Source organism: Sander lucioperca, chromosome 16 (genome assembly GCF_008315115.2).
Source record: "Sander lucioperca isolate FBNREF2018 chromosome 16, SLUC_FBN_1.2, whole genome shotgun sequence".
NCBI lineage: Eukaryota > Metazoa > Chordata > Actinopteri > Perciformes > Percidae > Sander > Sander lucioperca.
The window spans coordinates 14,880,532-14,898,036 of NC_050188.1; the positions used below are offsets into that span (position 1 = coordinate 14,880,532).

The 17,505-nt window shown below is 41.3% G+C and overlaps 1 protein-coding gene across 1 annotated transcript in view; it reads right to left on the reverse strand.

The window, feature by feature from the left end:
* The window catches only part of LOC116064135 (CD209 antigen-like), a 205,516-nt gene that overhangs the window by 23,025 nt on the left and 164,986 nt on the right, over positions 1 to 17,505 (reverse strand). The window contains exon 10 of the mRNA XM_035993205.1: positions 11,387 to 11,476. Coding sequence (XP_035849098.1) covers positions 11,387 to 11,476 — 90 coding nt within the window. The remainder of the gene's footprint in view (positions 1 to 11,386; positions 11,477 to 17,505) is intronic.

The window sequence follows — 17,505 nt, forward strand, 5'->3', positions numbered from 1 at the left end:
CAGTCAGTCATTGCACAGAGAACACTGCCACGGTTAGCATTAATGATACTGATCCTGTTAGACTGACAGTACCTAGGTAAGGACTACTAGCCAGTCAGAAGCAGAGTATGAGGGCGTGCCCTGACAGTAGCTAGGTAAGGACTACTAGCCAGTCAGGAGCAGAGTATGAGGGCGTGCCATGCTAGCAGCTAGGCGAGCATTATAACGTGTACTACAAAGTGACCATGTTTGTCTCTGAAGTAAAGGCTGGACTACAATAGAGCTGTTTGGAGCAGTTTGTGAACAGTGTTTTCTGTTGGAGATGGTAAGTCCCTTTGGGGGGGGGGACTTTGGGCTTTTTCACTTTGTAAACCTATAACATGCACAAAAAAGATATATAACACAATTAAGGAAAGGGAAAAAGCCAAAAAAGCATAATATGAGCACTTTAACTTAAGTATCAAGCATGAACATGAACCAAAACATCCTCTGTTTTATCACCTGTCTCTTTAAGACCCCTCCTGTAAAAGCCTAGTCTGCTCTGATTGGCTTATTCAAAAAAATGTGGCACAGCTATGCAAAAGGTAGTTGTTAAGCTGTGGGCGGAGCTACTCAGACGGGGGAAGTATATTCTAATGAGCCTGACTGTGACAGAGGAAGGAGAGTCAAATGTGAATATCTTGTTGAATCACATGTTTCCTCATCTAGGCAGCCGTCAAAAAACTGAGTTGTCTTATTTCACAGTTGGTGGATTGGTAGACACTCCAGATACCCAAATGTATATAAGAATTGGAAAAGTATGTTTTTATGACATGTCCCCTTTAAGATATGACAGTTTGTATTAAAAGAAAATACTCACAGCGAATGAAGAGTCCAGCCAATATCAGAAGATAAAACCCTCCCAGAGTCACTGCAGTAGCTCTGAAACACCTTCTGTTGTTGGCTGCAGGGTTGTTTTGAGTGTGTGGTCCTACAGAGACAAAATACATCCAGAACATGTTTTATTATCTTTGAAGTTTGAACAATAAGAATGACTCACAAGGCACCAGATTACAGCACCAAGACACCTGATAATGACCCAGTAATGGTGACCAATGGTGGATTGATTGATTAATTGTGAAATATTATTCAGTATCTGTTATAAAGCCACACATAAACTGACATGAACCTCCCCTTTACAACAATCATCATTTCAGACTTACTGGCTCTTTGTTGCCTGAGATCAGCGTGATGCTCTTCATCCTCTAAGATCTCCACCTGACTCTCCTCTTCCTCTCTGCTGTTCTCTTGGACGTTTCTGTTATATCTCACATTCAGGCTCAAACGTGGAGCAGCGACAGTATCTGCAGACATCTTGACAAACTGAAAACTGAAGTGAACGTATTCTCCGTCTCACTGTCTGTCTTTAAGTTGGTCACTCCTTTAACACAGGAAGTGGCTGCAGCACAAACCAATAAGAAAGATGCACATCCTTATACATTTGTTACCATTAGACAAAAAGTCCCACTTAACTTAAAATACGCTTACATTTAGGCATTCAGTCGTTTGGGAATTGGAATTATGAAACCCTTCAGATAAACTTTATAAAAGTATGTTAAAGTAAAGCTGTTTCTTCCTGATTGTAAAATTAAGAAAATAAACATATCTGTAAATAGCTGCATTCACACCTCTCTGACACAGGAACTGTTGTTGGACCGGACATTTATTTTAGAGGAAGTGAAGTAGGTGTGAATTTTAATGTTTTAGTGAAACAAATAAAACACATGATAGACCATCTTCTTTACTGACACACAACCAGGGTCTGTGATAATTACCTGAAGTTCAGCTGGATGGAATAAAGAATAAGCTCTGCTACATGCACAGCTAGTAACACACAGAGAGCAGATCATAGATGTATAACAGAGTAGAGGAGCACAGAAAAAAGATGAAGAGATGAGTGACCAATGTTGCAAGTCTTCCATGTGTAATAGTTCATGCATGTGTGTGTTAATGGCTAGTTAGCTTAAGTGTTGTTGTTGTAAATGATCCTAAAATGATTTCTCTTGTGGCTCTTTTTGTCAGTTACAGCTTCAGGTGCATTACCACCACCATCTGGACTGGAGTAGTACTGACTCTGATTAGCATGTAGCTCTGGAAAACTGACTGACTGCAATCAGATTAGTGACGTGGCTAACAGAGACTCATATACAGTATGTGGCGAGGTGTTTACAAAAGTAAACAATCTGGATTTAATCCACATATAAGACACTTGAAATGAGGAGTGTAAATGAGACCTTGGTTAAGATTTGGGAAATATTCTTATCACAGTAAAGCCCACATTATCGGTGGGTTTAGGGTAGGGTTGGGTACTGAACTCGATACTTTGTAAGGTATCAACCGGAGTAGGCTGGTACTACCAAGGACCAATTCAGGTCAAATCAATCTGTGCCAAATTTCAACCTGAAATTGCGTACCCAAGCATGATCTTCTTAGTCCTCTCTGCATGTTTGACAGAGAGCGCGAGGCTCAGCTCCGACTCAAACACACAGAGCTGCAGTAAAGACGGAGCAAAATATGTCGCCTCTGCAGCTTGTTCAAGTCACAGTGAGTCACAGAAATGCCGATGACGCGGTCGCAAGTGTGGTTACACTTTTAAAAACTCCACACAGATAACGTGGCTGCAATATAATATAATGACGAGTTATCTCAGGACACACAATCTATAGTTTACAAAGACCAACTTACCCCCCAAGAGCAAGCATTTGGTACAACAGTGGCGCAGAAAAACTTCCTTTTAGGCAGAAACCTCAGACAGACCCAGGCTCGTTGTGGGCGGCATCTTTAGCTGCTGGTTTGGACACAGAGACACTGATACACATATAGAGAAATATGATTGATAATTACAGCAGTTGCAAAAATGAACAGTGGCAGTTATAGTAACAATAAAGATAGTGGAGCTATGACTAGAAATAATAGTTTTAGCAGTTCAGGGCGTAGCCGTGCGTTGCCGGGCATAGCGGGGCATAGCTGGGTGTAGCAGGGCGTTGCAGGGCATAGTAGGGCGTAGTATGGTACAGCAGGGAATCGAGCAGGGCCACGGCGCCAGCTGCAACCATGATTTAGGTACCACCCCAATCCAAGTAAAACTGCGAGGAGGGAAAACATAAGGATTCCGGGAAATAAGCTCCCCAGAGATAAGTTAGTGACAAGCATTTCTGGGACATGAATGNTAGGGAATCGAGCAGGGCCACGGCGCCAGCTGCAACCATGATTTAGGTACCACCCCAATCCAAGTAAAACTGCGAGGAGGGAAAACATAAGGATTCCGGGAAATAAGCTCCCCGCAGATAAGTTAGTGACAAGCATTTCTGGGACATGAATGCACGCAGATGGAAAGAGAAAAAAGGACAGTGTGTCAAAGCTCCCGACCAGGCTAACAGCTAGCCTGCTCCTGTCCAGGCTAACAGCTAGCCTGCTCCCGACCAGGCTAACAGCTAGCCTGCTCCCGACCAGGCTAACAGCTAGCCTGCTCCCGACCAGGCTAACAGCTAGCCTGCTCCCGACCAGGCTAACAGCTAGCCTGCTCCCGACCAGGCTAACAGCTAGCCTGCTCCCGACCAGGCTAACAGCCAGGATTTATTTAATCCTGGAGCATTTTCTGATCACCCAGCAGTGGTTTTACCCTATTGTTATCAGCCTGGATTAAAATACAACAGGTGCATATTGCTGTTCATTTAAGTACTGTTATTATTTAAAGTTGGGACCATCATTTTTTTTTAATAATTATTCATGTGACAGTCATTGTTACTGTTATATTGCTGTATGAAGACTGCTGTTCATATTGTTGTTAGAAATATGATGAATATATTATGACAGTTGTTGAGATAATTAGAAAAGGCTGATACAATTTCAAATGTGTTTTAAATGAAGTCTGTTACTAAGGGCAATACATACAACGCTGTACATTTCTATAGTGGACCAATGCACCTTAAATTATTTTAGTTGATTAATTTTGTTTTTAATTCTTTAACAATAAGGATAATGTTTGTTCCGCTTCCATGTGCATGGTATTTGCCATTCTTAGCGCACAAATTGTGTTGTCCAGTAAACTGGGACTATAATTTGGGAGGATTGTACAATTTAAAGAACATATGCTAATTGTACAATCCTCCTTAGTTACAGTCTTAGTTCACTGGACCAGTAACTATCTAGTGATGTAGGCTACTGTACATTCATGTAACAACAGGGAGAGGACACCTCAATGGTTTTTGACCTTATATTTTGCTGGGGGGGGGGAATAACTGATGAATATACTCTGTTCCATTCATGTTTACAGTGAGCATGGAATTTATCACTTAATTATCTTTATAGTTTCTAGATTTGAGAGTCCAATTTCTTCAGTGTCTTTATTTTCTATGTCCACAAGGGAGCAAGGCATATAATATGTAGAGAAGGAAACTCGTCCTCTATAAAAAATAAAAAATAAAAAAACGCGAGAAAAAGCGTGGCAGAAAATAGCGGACCGACTGAATGATAGTCTAAAAATATACATTTATGAACTACTGCTCTTAACTGGAACCATTCACTGAGTCACTGTCATTTGCAAAAACGAACAGTTGCACACTTTGCATTAAAAGCGAGCAGTAGAAGTTAATATGACTTAGGACATTTATATTTTAGCCCATGAGAGAGAGGGAGGAACAGAGTGAAAGAGATATTTACGCATCATACTCTAGTGTTGTAGAAAATTGATCTTCATGGTAAATTTCCTGAGTAACATTATCTTCTGCTTACTTTTAAGGCAAAGAGTACAACTGTTAATTTGTGCAAATGATTAGTAGCCTAATCCTTGAATGGAATGATTATGACGGTTTCAGTTCAGAGCAGTGGTCAGTTAATGTATATATTTAGGCTACTTACGCATTCAGTCGGTCCGTCGAAGAACGTTGAAAAAAGTGACTAATGTTGTAAAAAGCTACAAAAACACGGCAAAAAAATCAACAGAAACATTTTTTTTTTAAACACTGAAGAAAGTGACCAAAAAAATCTGAAAAAGTGACAAAAAAACATCAAAAACATCGCCAAAGGTGACAAAAACTTGTTTAAAAAAGTGACAAAAAAAAATTGGACAAAAAGTGAAAAAATACACTGGAAAAAGCAATCAAAAAACTTTGACAAAAAACATAATTAAAAAAACGCCAAAAAGTGACACAAAAATTGGAAAGAATGTGACACAATTTTTTTTTTTAATAAAATCGACAAAAACGTCGAAAAGTCTTGAAAAATAACAACAAAATGTTGAAAATTTGACCCAGAAAAACACAAAGTTGCATGGTCGACGGAAATACAACACAAGGATTAAAAACATCAGATTGCATTACATAACAACATTTTTCAAGATTCAACGCCAATTCTTTTATATTTTGGACAATGATTACAGATTTGGACAATTACACTTATTTCACTCATAGTCCATTTTTGCAAGTCTTCCATGTGTATTAGGTCATGCATGTGTTAATGGCTAGTCAGCTAAAGTGTTGTTGTTGTTGTTGTTGTAACTGAACTTAAAATGTTATTTCTCTTGTGGCTCATTTTGTCAGTTACAGCTTCAGGTGCATTACCACCACCATCTGGACTGGAGTAGTACTGACTCTGATTAGCATGTAGCTCTGGAAAACTGACTGACTGCTATCAGACTAGTGACGTGGCTAACAGAGACTCATAGACAGTATGTGGGAAGGTGTTTACAAAAGTGTTGCATGTGGATTTAATCCAGAAAGGAGATGCTAGAAATGACGAGCGTAAATGAGACCTCGGTTAAGATTTGGGAAATATCCTCATCACGGTAAAGCCAACAGTTGTGGTTGGGTTTAGAGTAGGGTTGGGTACCAAACTCAGTACTTTTTAGGGTACCAACCGAATTACGTCGGTAAAACCGAAGACCGATTCATGTTAAATCAATGGTGCCATATTGTGGTACCTTAGAGCAGTGGTTCTCAAACTTTTCCCCATTTAATTGTGTTTTTAAGCCAAGAACCCCCTGACCAGCGATAGATTTACCAAACAACAGCCATGTAACTGAAAAACATTTAAATGCTGATGAAAAAAGGCAACAAAAACTTCTTTTAAAAAATCTTAAAAACTTCGAAAAAGTCAGTAGACAGAAGGAAGTAAGGCAAGAATAGATGGAAATAGTATCAAAAACTTAGAAAGCAGTGACAAAAACTTCCCGTGCACCCTGCAGTCCTCCAAAGTACCCCTTGGGGTACACAAACCCCTATTTGAGAAACACTGGCTTAGAGCGTGTATGCAAGCGAGATCTTCTCCACCTTCTCTACATGTTTGACAGAGAGCGAGGCTCAGCTCCGACACACACAGCTATTCCACAGTCTCAGATGAAAACAAAGGGTGATCGTACCTTCTCCGTTGTGGCCCCGAGACTCTGGAACAAACTTCCCATTCATATTAGGTCCTCCTCTACTGCTGAGATCTTTAAGTCTCGTCTTAAAACACATTTTTATTCTTTGGCGTATGATTTAGTTTAGGGACATTTGTACAGAAGTGTATTGTTTGTATGATGTTCATTGTGTCTATATTTGTATTGTCTTCCTTTGTTTTTATAACATAATATAACTTTGTACAGCACTTTGTTCAGCCTAGGTTGGTTTTAAATGTGCTCTATAAATAAACTGACTTGACACAGAGCTGCGGTGCAGACGGAGCAAACTACGTCGCCTCTGCAGCTTCAAGTCACAGCGAGTCACAGAAATGTGGTCGCAAATGTGGTTACACTTTTCAAAACTCCACACAGACAGTGTTTACTGCAATATGATATAATCACGAGCCGAAAAGCAGCCGTATAGCGCGGTTAACGTTACACTTCCTCTGAGACAGACAGGCACAGCAGGGTTCTCTATGCCCTGGAGACAGACTGACAGGCTGGAGGTTGTAGGACAAGGCATCTTTATTTCTATAGCATATTTCAGCAACAAGACAATTCAAAATGCTTTAAATCAAACATTAATGAGCAGTTAAAAACTTTCATGAAAGGAATACAGGCTAAAATAAAATTAAAAAAAGATACAAATACAATAGTTAGGTTAAGGTTACAGCGCAGCGTTACAAAATGATAACAATGATTTAATTGGTTGTGGGGACGGGTTTGGGAGGGGAGATGGAGGTAGGGCGGGGTTTATTTTCTGTGGATTGTAAAATGTTCTAAGGAAAAACTTCTAACTAACTGATTACAAACGTTATAATCAACTACATAAACCAAGGTAAAGACAACCTGCTAATCCATGTTTTTATTAGCTTGTATTATAATAATCCTGTAGGACTACAGAGTAAATACACATGACTTCTAACCAGATTGTGCTCTATGAAGGGCAGAGGAACAATATCTCTGTAATCAGGTTATTTAGCAACACAGAATAAACAGCTGAGCAAATGTTAAAGAATTGGTCTGATTTAACAAAGCTGATCCCAACACTACACACCTCTCTGTCATCAAAGAGTTCAGATCATCTTTTTCTCACAGATCCAGTTCTTATTATCAGAATAATATCCATGTCTCCATTTTCCTTGTTGATTGCAGCATGTAGCAGCGGTCCAGTAAATGTTATAGTGAGGCAGTCCTGCTGCCCAGAACCTGTCAGACAAATAAAATGTTCTTTTTCAAACAGCTGAAACTCCTGATTGTTGTTCATTTGAAATAAACTGTTTAATTTAAATATTTATATTATTTGTAAATAATCAAATTATTTCAATAACTAATTTAAGATTAAACATTGTAAAGCGATTCTCTCTCTCTCTCTCTCTCTCTCTCTCTCTCTCTCTCTCTCTCTCTCTCTCTCTCTCTCTCTCGGCATGAATGTCAGACATATTACATTTGCCAAAGCATGAGAATAAATACATACAATTCATTGAGTAAAATAAAATATATACATTTAAAAATAAAAATAAAAAAATAGCTCTGTGTACCTGTCTCTCTCTACCTGTCTGTCTACTACTGACCGTGGTGTTTAGCTCCATGAACCTGTCTCTCTCTCTACCTGTCTGTCTACTACTAACTGTGGTGTTTAGCTCCGTGTACCTGTCTCTCTCTCTACCTGTCTGTTTACTACTGACTGTGGTGTTTAGCTCCGTGTACCTGCACCTGTCTCTCTCTATACCTGTCTGTCTACTACTGTCCGTGGTGTTTAGCTCCGTGTACCTGTCTCTCTCTCTACCTGTCTGTCTACTACTGACTGTGGTGTTTAGCTCTGTGTACCTGTCTTTCTCTCTACCTGTCTGTCTACTACTGACTGTGGTGTTTAGCTCCGTGTACCTGTCTCTCTCTCTATCTGTCGGTCTACTACTGACTGTGATGTTTAGCTTTGTGTACCTGTCTCTCTCTCTCTACCTGTCTGTCTACTACTGACTGTGGTGTTTAGCTCCGTGTACCTGTCTCTCTCTCTACCTGTCTGTCTACTACTAACCGTGATGTTTAGCTCTGTGTACCTGTCTCTCTCTCAGCTGTCGGTCTACTACTGACTGTGATGTTTAGCTTTGTGTACCTGTCTCTCTCTCTACCTGTCTGTCTACTACTGACTGTGGTGTTTAGCTCCGTGGACCTGTCTCTCTCTCTACCTGTCTGTCTACTACTAACCGTGATGTTTAGCTCTGTGTACCTGTCTCTCTCTCAGCTGTCGGTCTACTACTGACTGTGATGTTTAGCTTTGTGTACCTGTCTCTCTCTCTCTACCTGTCTGTCTACTACTGACTGTGGTGTTTAGCTCCGTGGACCTGTCTCTCTCTCTACCTGTCTGTCTACTACTGACTGCGGTGTTTAGCTCCGTGTACCTGTCTCTCTCTCTACCTGTCTGTCTACTACTAACCGTGGTGTTTAGCTGCGTGTACCTGTCTCTTTTTCTACCTGTCTGTCTACTACTGTCCGTTGTGTTTAGCTCTGTGTACCTGTCTCTCTCTCTACCTGTCTGTCTACTACTGACTTTGATGTTTAGCTTTGTGTACCTGTCTCTCTCTCTTCCTGTCTGTCTACTACTGACCGTGGTGTTTAGCTCCATGAACCTGTCTCTCTCTCTACCTGTCTGTCTACTACTGACTGTGGTGTTTAGCTCCGTGTACCTGTCTCTCTCTCTACCTGTCTGTTTACTACTGACTGTGGTGTTTAGTTCCGTGTACCTGTCTCTCTCTCTACCTGTCTGTTTACTACTGACTGTGGTGTTTAGCTCTATGAACCTGTACCTGTCTCTCTACTACTGACTGTGGTGTTTAGCCCCGTGAACTTGTCTCTCTCTCTACCTGTCTGTTTTCTACTGACTGTGGTGTTTAGCTCCATGTACCTGTCTCTCTCTACCTGTCTGTCTACTACTAACCGTGGTGTTTAGCTCCGTGTACCTGTCTCTCTCTCTACCTGTCTGTCTACTACTGACTGTGGTGTTTAGCTCCCTGTATCTGTCTCTCCCTCTACCTCTCTGTCTACTGCTGACTGTGGTGTTTAGCTCCGTGGACCTGTCTCTCTGTCTCTCTACCTGTCTGTCTACTACTAACCGTGGTGTTTAGCTGCGTGTACCTGTCTCTTTTTCTACCTGTCTGTCTACTACTGTCCGTGGTGTTTAGCTCCGTGTACCTGTCTCTCTCTCTACCTGTCTGTCTACTACTGACATTGATGTTTAGCTTTGTGTACCTGTCTCTCTCTCTACCTGTCTGTCTACTACTAAACGTGGTGTTTAGCTGTGTGTACCTGTCTCTCTCTCTACCTGTCTGTCTACTACTAACCGTGGTGTTTAGCTCTGTGTACCAGTCTGTCTCTACATGTCTGTCTACTACTGACTGCGGTGTTTAGCTCCGTGTACCTGTCTCTCTCTCTACCTCTGTGTCTACTACTGACTGTGGTGTTTAGCTCTGTGGACCTGTCTCTCTTTCTACCTGTCTGTCTACTACTGACTGTGGTGTTTAGCTCCGTGGACCTGTCTCTCTCTCTACCCGTCTGTCTACTACTGACTGTAGTGTTTAGCTCTGTGTACCTGCCTCTCTCTCTACCTGTCTGTCTACTACTGTCCGTGGTGTTTAGCTCTGTGTACCTGTCTCTCTCTCTACCTGTCTGTCTACTACTGACTGTGGTGTTTAGCTCTGTGTACCTGTCTCTCTCTACCTGTCTGTCTACTACTGACTGTGATGTTTAGCTTTGTGTACCTGTCTCTCTCTCTCTACCCGTCTGTCTACTACTGACTGTGGTGTTTTAGCTCCGTGGACCTGTCTCTCTCTCTACCCGTCTGTCTACTACTGACTGTGGTGTTTTAGCTCCGTGGACCTGTCTCTCTCTCTACCCGTGGACCTGTCTCTCTCTCTACCTGTCTGTCTACTACTGACCGTGGTGTTTAGCTCTGTATACCTGTCTCTCTCTCTCAACTGTCTGTCTACTACTGACTGTGGTGTTTAGCTCTCTCTCTCTCTCTCCCTCTCTCTCTCTCTCTCTCTCTCTCTCTCTCTCTCTCTCTCTCTCTCTCTCTCTAAACCAATCAAATCAGCATATTTCAATAAACAGTGACTTTGATGGAATTGTGATGTAAACATAAACCTTTAAAATGTCTCACGTTTCTGTCAGCGGTGATCCGTCCACCCATTCCCATTCCCATTTGGATCCTGATTGTCTCCATTCATACCGTAGACCAATCCAGGACTCTCCATCCTTACTCAGTTCAGTGACAAACTCCTAGTAGTTGACGAGAGAAAACAATCATTTCTCTGTTCACAGTTCAGCATTTCTGTTTTAGTAAGGTCATCTTCTGACTTCATCAGCCACAACAAACACAAGAGGGATCCCTCGGTCCACCACACACTGAGGACTGGACCCAACAGCATGACAGTAAACACACATTAGTAATGGAGGAAAGTGAAGAAAGACATTTATAATCAGCAGAGAAACAGAGAATACATGAGGAACTGCACATTTTGTACTCATAAGACAGTTAACATTTAATTTCATAGGAATGCATTTTAAAAAGGAAAATAAACATTTCAACATCATTTTCCAAAGATTTCAAATTGACATTACTTATATTTAAATATTTCCATTAAATTTATTTTTCTCTAAAATCACTCAGAAACAAACACACTCACCTGTTCTTCTTTGTTGTTTATGATGACCAGATCTGCTCCTCTCTGCTGACAGTCAGCTCTGCTTCCAAACCAATTCTTCTCCTCTTCTGATTTAAAGTAACAACTGCAGCCAAATCTCGTCCATCCATCAAGACAGCACTTCTCTTAATGTCAATCATGTTTTAAAGACAGATTTCACATCATTCAGTGTCAAAGTGATAAGACTTGGAGTTGAAACAGTTATAATCAACGGTAACTACACAATCAAGGTCTATGATGTAAATGTGTATAATACAGGAGTTTACTGGTTTTAAACTTTTCTCACCTTCAGTTCTGTTCTTCAGCTGCTTTACTTCATCCTGTAACTGACTGTAGTTGTTGCTCAGTTGGTCGTATCTGGTCTGCAGCAAAGTGACTGAAATGTAAGATAAGGTGAGCCTTTATTGAGGACAGAAATAACAAGTTACATAAAGAAAGGTAAAAAAAATAATGTAAAATAAGAATTTGAAACTATGAAAGAGCAAATCAGCTAAATAAATATCTGGTGAAAACCACAACAAAATAAGAAACGGACCAACAACACCAAATCATTCTGCTTTAAACTAAGACAGAATTAAGTTTTATATATCCTGTGCATAATGATTAACTAATAAGTTATTTGGTGTGTTTGTCCTTTATCTTGCCGTATATGTTGAGGTGTTGTAAATAGTAAATAGAGGATCACTGACTTCTTAACTGAAGCATCAAATGAGAACAAGAACCACAACCTCTGTTTTAGCGCCTGTCTCTTTAAGACCCCTCCTGTAAAAGCCCAGTCTGCTCTGATTGGCTTATTTAAAAAATATGGCGCAGCTATGCAAAAGGTAGTTGTTAAGCCGTGGGCGGAGATACTCAGATGGGGGAGGTATATTCTAATGAGCCTGACTGTGACAGAGGAAGGGAAGTCAAATGTGAATAGCTTGTTGAATCGCATGTTTCCTCATTTGGCAGCTGTGAAAAAACGGAGTTGTCTTATTTCACAGCTGGTGGATTGGTAGACACTCCAGATGCTGTAAATGTGTATAATACAGGAGTTTACTGGTTTTAAACTGTTGTCACCTTCAGTTCTGTCCTTCAGGTTCTTCACTTCATCCTGTAACTGACTGTGATTTACACTCAGTGTTTCGTAACTGCTCTGTAACTGACTGTTGTTGTTGCTCAGTTGGTTGTATCTGGTCTTCAGCATCTCGTATCTGGTCTGCAGCAAAGTGACTGAAAGATGAATATGAAAACCATAACGAAGTTAAAAAAGACCAACAACACCAAATCATTCTGCTTCAAACTAAAGACAAATATTTGGGACATAAAACCACAATCTTTGTTGTGTGCAAAAATGAGCCAAAGTTTGCATGACGTCTCATTATTCTGACTTTCCCAAACTCAATATGTCTTTAGTACAATTGTCTCTCTTCATGTTTCCACTGACAGTGTTTCCTTGCTGAGTGGTGGTAGAAAGGAAACATCCTGGTAGTCAAGTGTTGTGTTGATAAAGTTTCAGCTGAATGTTAACACAGAATGAAGATGGTTTTTGCCATAGACAGTTAAAGAAATGGACAATGTGACCCGTTGATTTCTACGGAGACCAGTGAAGTGAATTAGAAGCTCTTTTCCGGTGATGGCTGAGCGTTACTGAGCAGCCTCCAACTGAGCTTGAAGACGTAGATGTGACGTGAGCAACCTGTCTGAAAGTTGTAAGTCTTCTGGTAGCTGTGCCAAGAGAAATCTCAATCATTCCCAATCTAGCAGAGACGGAGAGCGTAGGTATATGTAAGGAGATAACATAGACACAGGCTAATTATTGCTAACTAAAATACTAGTTAACATTAGTAATTAAACGTAAACAGCTAATGTGAGTCCAAACTGCCTGCGAGCTTCTCCTGACTGTACGGTAATTTCTCTACTATGCGGCAGTAAGTCGCGTGGTGATGACACAATCGTTAGCCTATTTTTACAAAAACGTCTGCTACGGAGCCATAACGTGAGGTACAAGGTAATGGAGCCTTTTATACATTGTCGTGTTTCTTTAGAAATAAACAATGGACAAATAGAGTCTTTAAACGCTTCAGATGTAAAGTTATTCTCTGTCAAAGTGACGTCAAAATGAATGGCAGTCAATGGGATGCTAACAGGAGGTGATGGCTTGTTAGCCTACACTCTCTCCATAGGAGGTACGCTTTGTGGACGCTCGCTTATCCCCTTGGTTTTTGCCCCCGTATTTCTTACATTGGAATTGTGTTAGGAAGGGATCACTTAACAGGTGATATGGACAGTAGGAATAATTACAGCAACTAATAACTATTTCAGCATATATATGGCATGTCAGTAAAAACCTGAACCTTTCCTTTAGCGCCTGAAGCTGATTTAAGTACACCATGGTGTACTGGGTTAGTATTTGTGGCTCAGTAGTTGTGAAGTGTATTTTATCTTACAGTATACGGATAAGAGGATGTTTCCAGTCATCATCAGAAAGCAGAGCACTGCCAGACAGAGTGCTGCAGCCCTGAAAGTCTTCCTTTGGACGGCTGGAGGATGTCTCTCAGTGTCTGGTCCTGAAGTGGCAAAGCACACAGAGAGCACGGTTCATTACAGGGAAACAACATGAGTCTTTGTTATCAAAGTTCCTATTATCGGGGGGCGCTGTCGAGCATGGGTAGATAGTAGACGCACCGTTGCCAGCTCCTACATATTTATCCATTCATTTTGTTTTAAACATCTGTTTAGCTCGTTGTCTTTCTCCTATTTTGGGTTCGGACTATTTAAGACATGCTGATATGTCCGGGAAGGGTCCTACTCGTCAAGAACGCCCAGCTCGAGCTCAAAACCGACGTGCTAACGAGAAAGCTAACCAGCCTTCTCCAGCACATGATGGCGATGATGACGAAGGAGGCCCGTCACTCTCGCAGTTGATAAAACTTATTGAAAGTTTCAGGGCTGAAACCTGCGGTTCACTGGGCACCCTGCAGTCTACTATAGACTCTTTTGGGACACGTCTCACTGAAGTTGAAACTTCTCTCCATGACTGCGACGATAGAATTACTGCGCTCGAGGCCAAATGTGAAAAGCTAGCGAATTGCAACAAGTTGCTAATGGCTAAATCGGAGGACCTCGAGTCGAGGAGCAGACGACAGAATCTACGTGTTGTGGGTGTACCTGAAAACATGGAGGGGCCGCAGGTCACGGCATTTATGACCGACTTCTTTGCCGAGACGCCGGGTATGGAAAGCTCTGACGGGCCAGAGATGTTGGATCGGGCACATCGCCTAGCTTTCCGACCAGCCTTGGGTCGAAATACTCCTCCGAGACCCATGATTGTAAAGGTGCACCATTTCAGAGTGAAGCAGCGCATCCTCCAGCTGGCCAGGGAGAAGGGTCCGCTCACCTTCCGCGGACACGCGGTGCATATCTTCCCTGATTTTACTGTTGAGGTCGCTAAACGGAGAGCATCTTTTACCAACATCAAGCAGAAGCTCCGGGCTGCAAACATCAAATACAGCCTGCTGTTTCCCGCTAGGCTCCAAATCTCATTCAACGCAGCAAGTACAGCTTCGTTACAGCGGAGGAGGCAGTGAGTTTTTACGCGGAGACCATAGTCCCGACTCAACAGGTGGACCGGGTGAACGATGCTACTGGACAACTTCTCACCGGTGATTGATGTCGGTCTCTTTATAGCTACACACATGCTGACCACTCTGGACGGTGGAGGACCGTTTCCTCTTTTTCTTTTCTTTCTCAGATACTTATTATGTAGGCTCCTCTGTTATACATGGCTTCTCTATATGTGTCTGAAGGTGGTGAGTCAGAATATTATTTATGCTTTGTCCTGTTTAAATGTGTTTTCATAACATGTTTTGTAGACGTTTATAACTATATATGGTTACTTGTGGAGCACTGGTGTGATGCACAGTTAGGATGCATAATGTAGGGTGTAGACGCTTAGTTCAGTTTTGGGGAGGGCTGGGTTAGTTTGTTTATCTTTTTCTCTTTTCCTTTTTTCCCACATTGTTTTTTAGTTATGTTAATATGTTTTATCAGAAGGTCTTGTACACAGAGTCTCATACTACACAGGTAACTCAGCAAATTTTGCAATATTGTGCGCACAATGTGGGATCATAGTTGATATTGCAGAAATTAAATTGTGCTCTTGGAATGTCCACGGGATTCAGGGCCCCATTAAACATAAACAGATTCTTAATTACTTAAAAAAAGAGAAAGTACAGATTGCAATGTTACAAGAGACCCATCTAGATGACAATGAACATCTATAGTTAAAAAGAGAGTGGGTGGGCCAGATTTACTATTCGTCCTTCACAAGTAATAGCAGGGGTGTAGCTATCCTAGTTCACAAATCTCTGCCTCTGACAGAGGTGGAAGTTAGGGCTGACATATCGGGCAGATATGTAATGATTAAAGGGACACTCTTTGGGGAAGCCGTCTCCGATTGTTGAGTCCTCAGTGATAGCTGGTGACTTTAACCGTTGCCTAAACCCGTGCTTAGATAAATATAGTAAAACTGTACAGTCTAATATGGGGCAAGGTCGATGTCTACTTGGCTGCTGCATGGATGTACATTTTATTGACACTTGGAGGACCCTTCACCCCACTGATCGGCAGTATACATTTTACTCAAAAGTACATAAATCATCCTCCAGGATTGACTATTTTTACCTCTAAAAGTATCCTTCAGAGGGTAATTTCTTGCTCTATTGGCAATATAGTTATTAGTGATCACTCGCCAGTGTTTTTAGTCATGTCCGGCAGGGCTCAAAGCATTAGGGGGCAATGGCGCTTTCCAAACCATCTACTTAAAAATCCCAATTTTAAAACATATCTTATTTTTTCATTACTGAGAACAGTACCCCAGATGCATCTCCTAGTGTACTTTGGGAAACTGCTAAGGCCGTTATTCGGGGCTCTACTATATCATTTTCAGTAAGTCTTACTTAAAAACGGAGAGCAGAACAGGAGATTCTTGAGGAGCAACTAAACAAATTGCAGGGAGAATTTAACCTTAAGCCTTCAGAAGGCCTGAGGCTCTAAATTGACACTACCACAGCAGCTCTGGACACTCTTCTATCTAAAGAGGCTCAGAAATCCATACTGTTTGGTAAGCATAAGATAAATTAATTTGGCAACAAGCCAAGCAAATATCTAGCCAATTTGATTAAAGAGGTGATTAAGTGATTATATAGGGTATTATACACTGTTCCTTAAGGTCTCCTAATAGAGATATGTAACATTGGTTGGGCTGAAAATTACCCGAATGCTATTTTATTAGGCCCTTAACTACCCTGTGAATATGGCATATTTGGAACAAGAGCTTTTCTTCCAAATATGGTGTGCTCATGAATATTTAGATGACCTGTGCGCTGACTGGTTTGAGCGAANCTTCTTATTATCAGAATAATATCCATATCTCCATTTTCCTTGTTGATTGCAGCATGTAGCAGCGGTCCAGTAAATGTTATAGTGAGGCAGTCCTGCTGCCCAGAACCTGTCAGACGTATAAAATGTTCTTTTTCAAACAGTTGAAACTCCTGATTGTTGTTAATTTGAAATAAACTGTTTAATTTAAATATTTATATTATTTGTAAATAATCAAATTATTTCAATAACTAATTTAAGATTAAACATTGTAAAGCGATTCTCTCTCACTCTCTCTCTCTCTCTCTCTCTCTCTCTCTCGCTCTCGCTCTCTCTCTCTCTCTCTCTCTCTCTCTCTCTCTCTCTCTCTCTCTCTCTCTCTCGGCATGAATGTCAGACATATTACATTTGCCAAAGCATGAGAATAAATACATACAATTTATTGAGTAAAATAAAATATATACATTTAAAAATAAAAATAAAAAAATAGCTCTGTGTACCTGTCTCTCTCTACCCGTCTGTCTACTACTGTCCGTGGTGTTTAGCTCCGTGTACCTGTCTCTCTCTCTACCTGTCTGTCTACTACTGACTGTGGTATTTAGCTCCGTGAACCTGTCTCTCTCTCTACCTGTCTGTCTACTACTGACTGTGGTGTTTACGCCATGTACCTGTCTCTCTCTCTACCTGTCTGTCTACTACTGACTGCGGTGTTTAGCTCTGTGTACCTGTCTCTCTCTCTACCTGTCTGTCGACTACTGACCGTGGCGTTTAGCTCCGTGTACCTGTACCTGTCTCTCTCTCTACCTGTCTGTCTACTACTGACTGCGGTGTTTAGCTCCGTGTACCTGTCTCTCTCTCTACCTGTCTGTCGACTACTGACCGTGGCGTTTAGCTCCGTGTACCTGTACCTGTCTCTCTCTCTACCTGTCTGTCTACTACTGATTGTGGTGTTTAGCTCCGTGTACCTGTCTCTCTCTCTACCTGTCTGTCTACTACTGACTGTGGTGTTTAGCTCCGTGTACCTGTCTCTCTCTCTACCTGTCT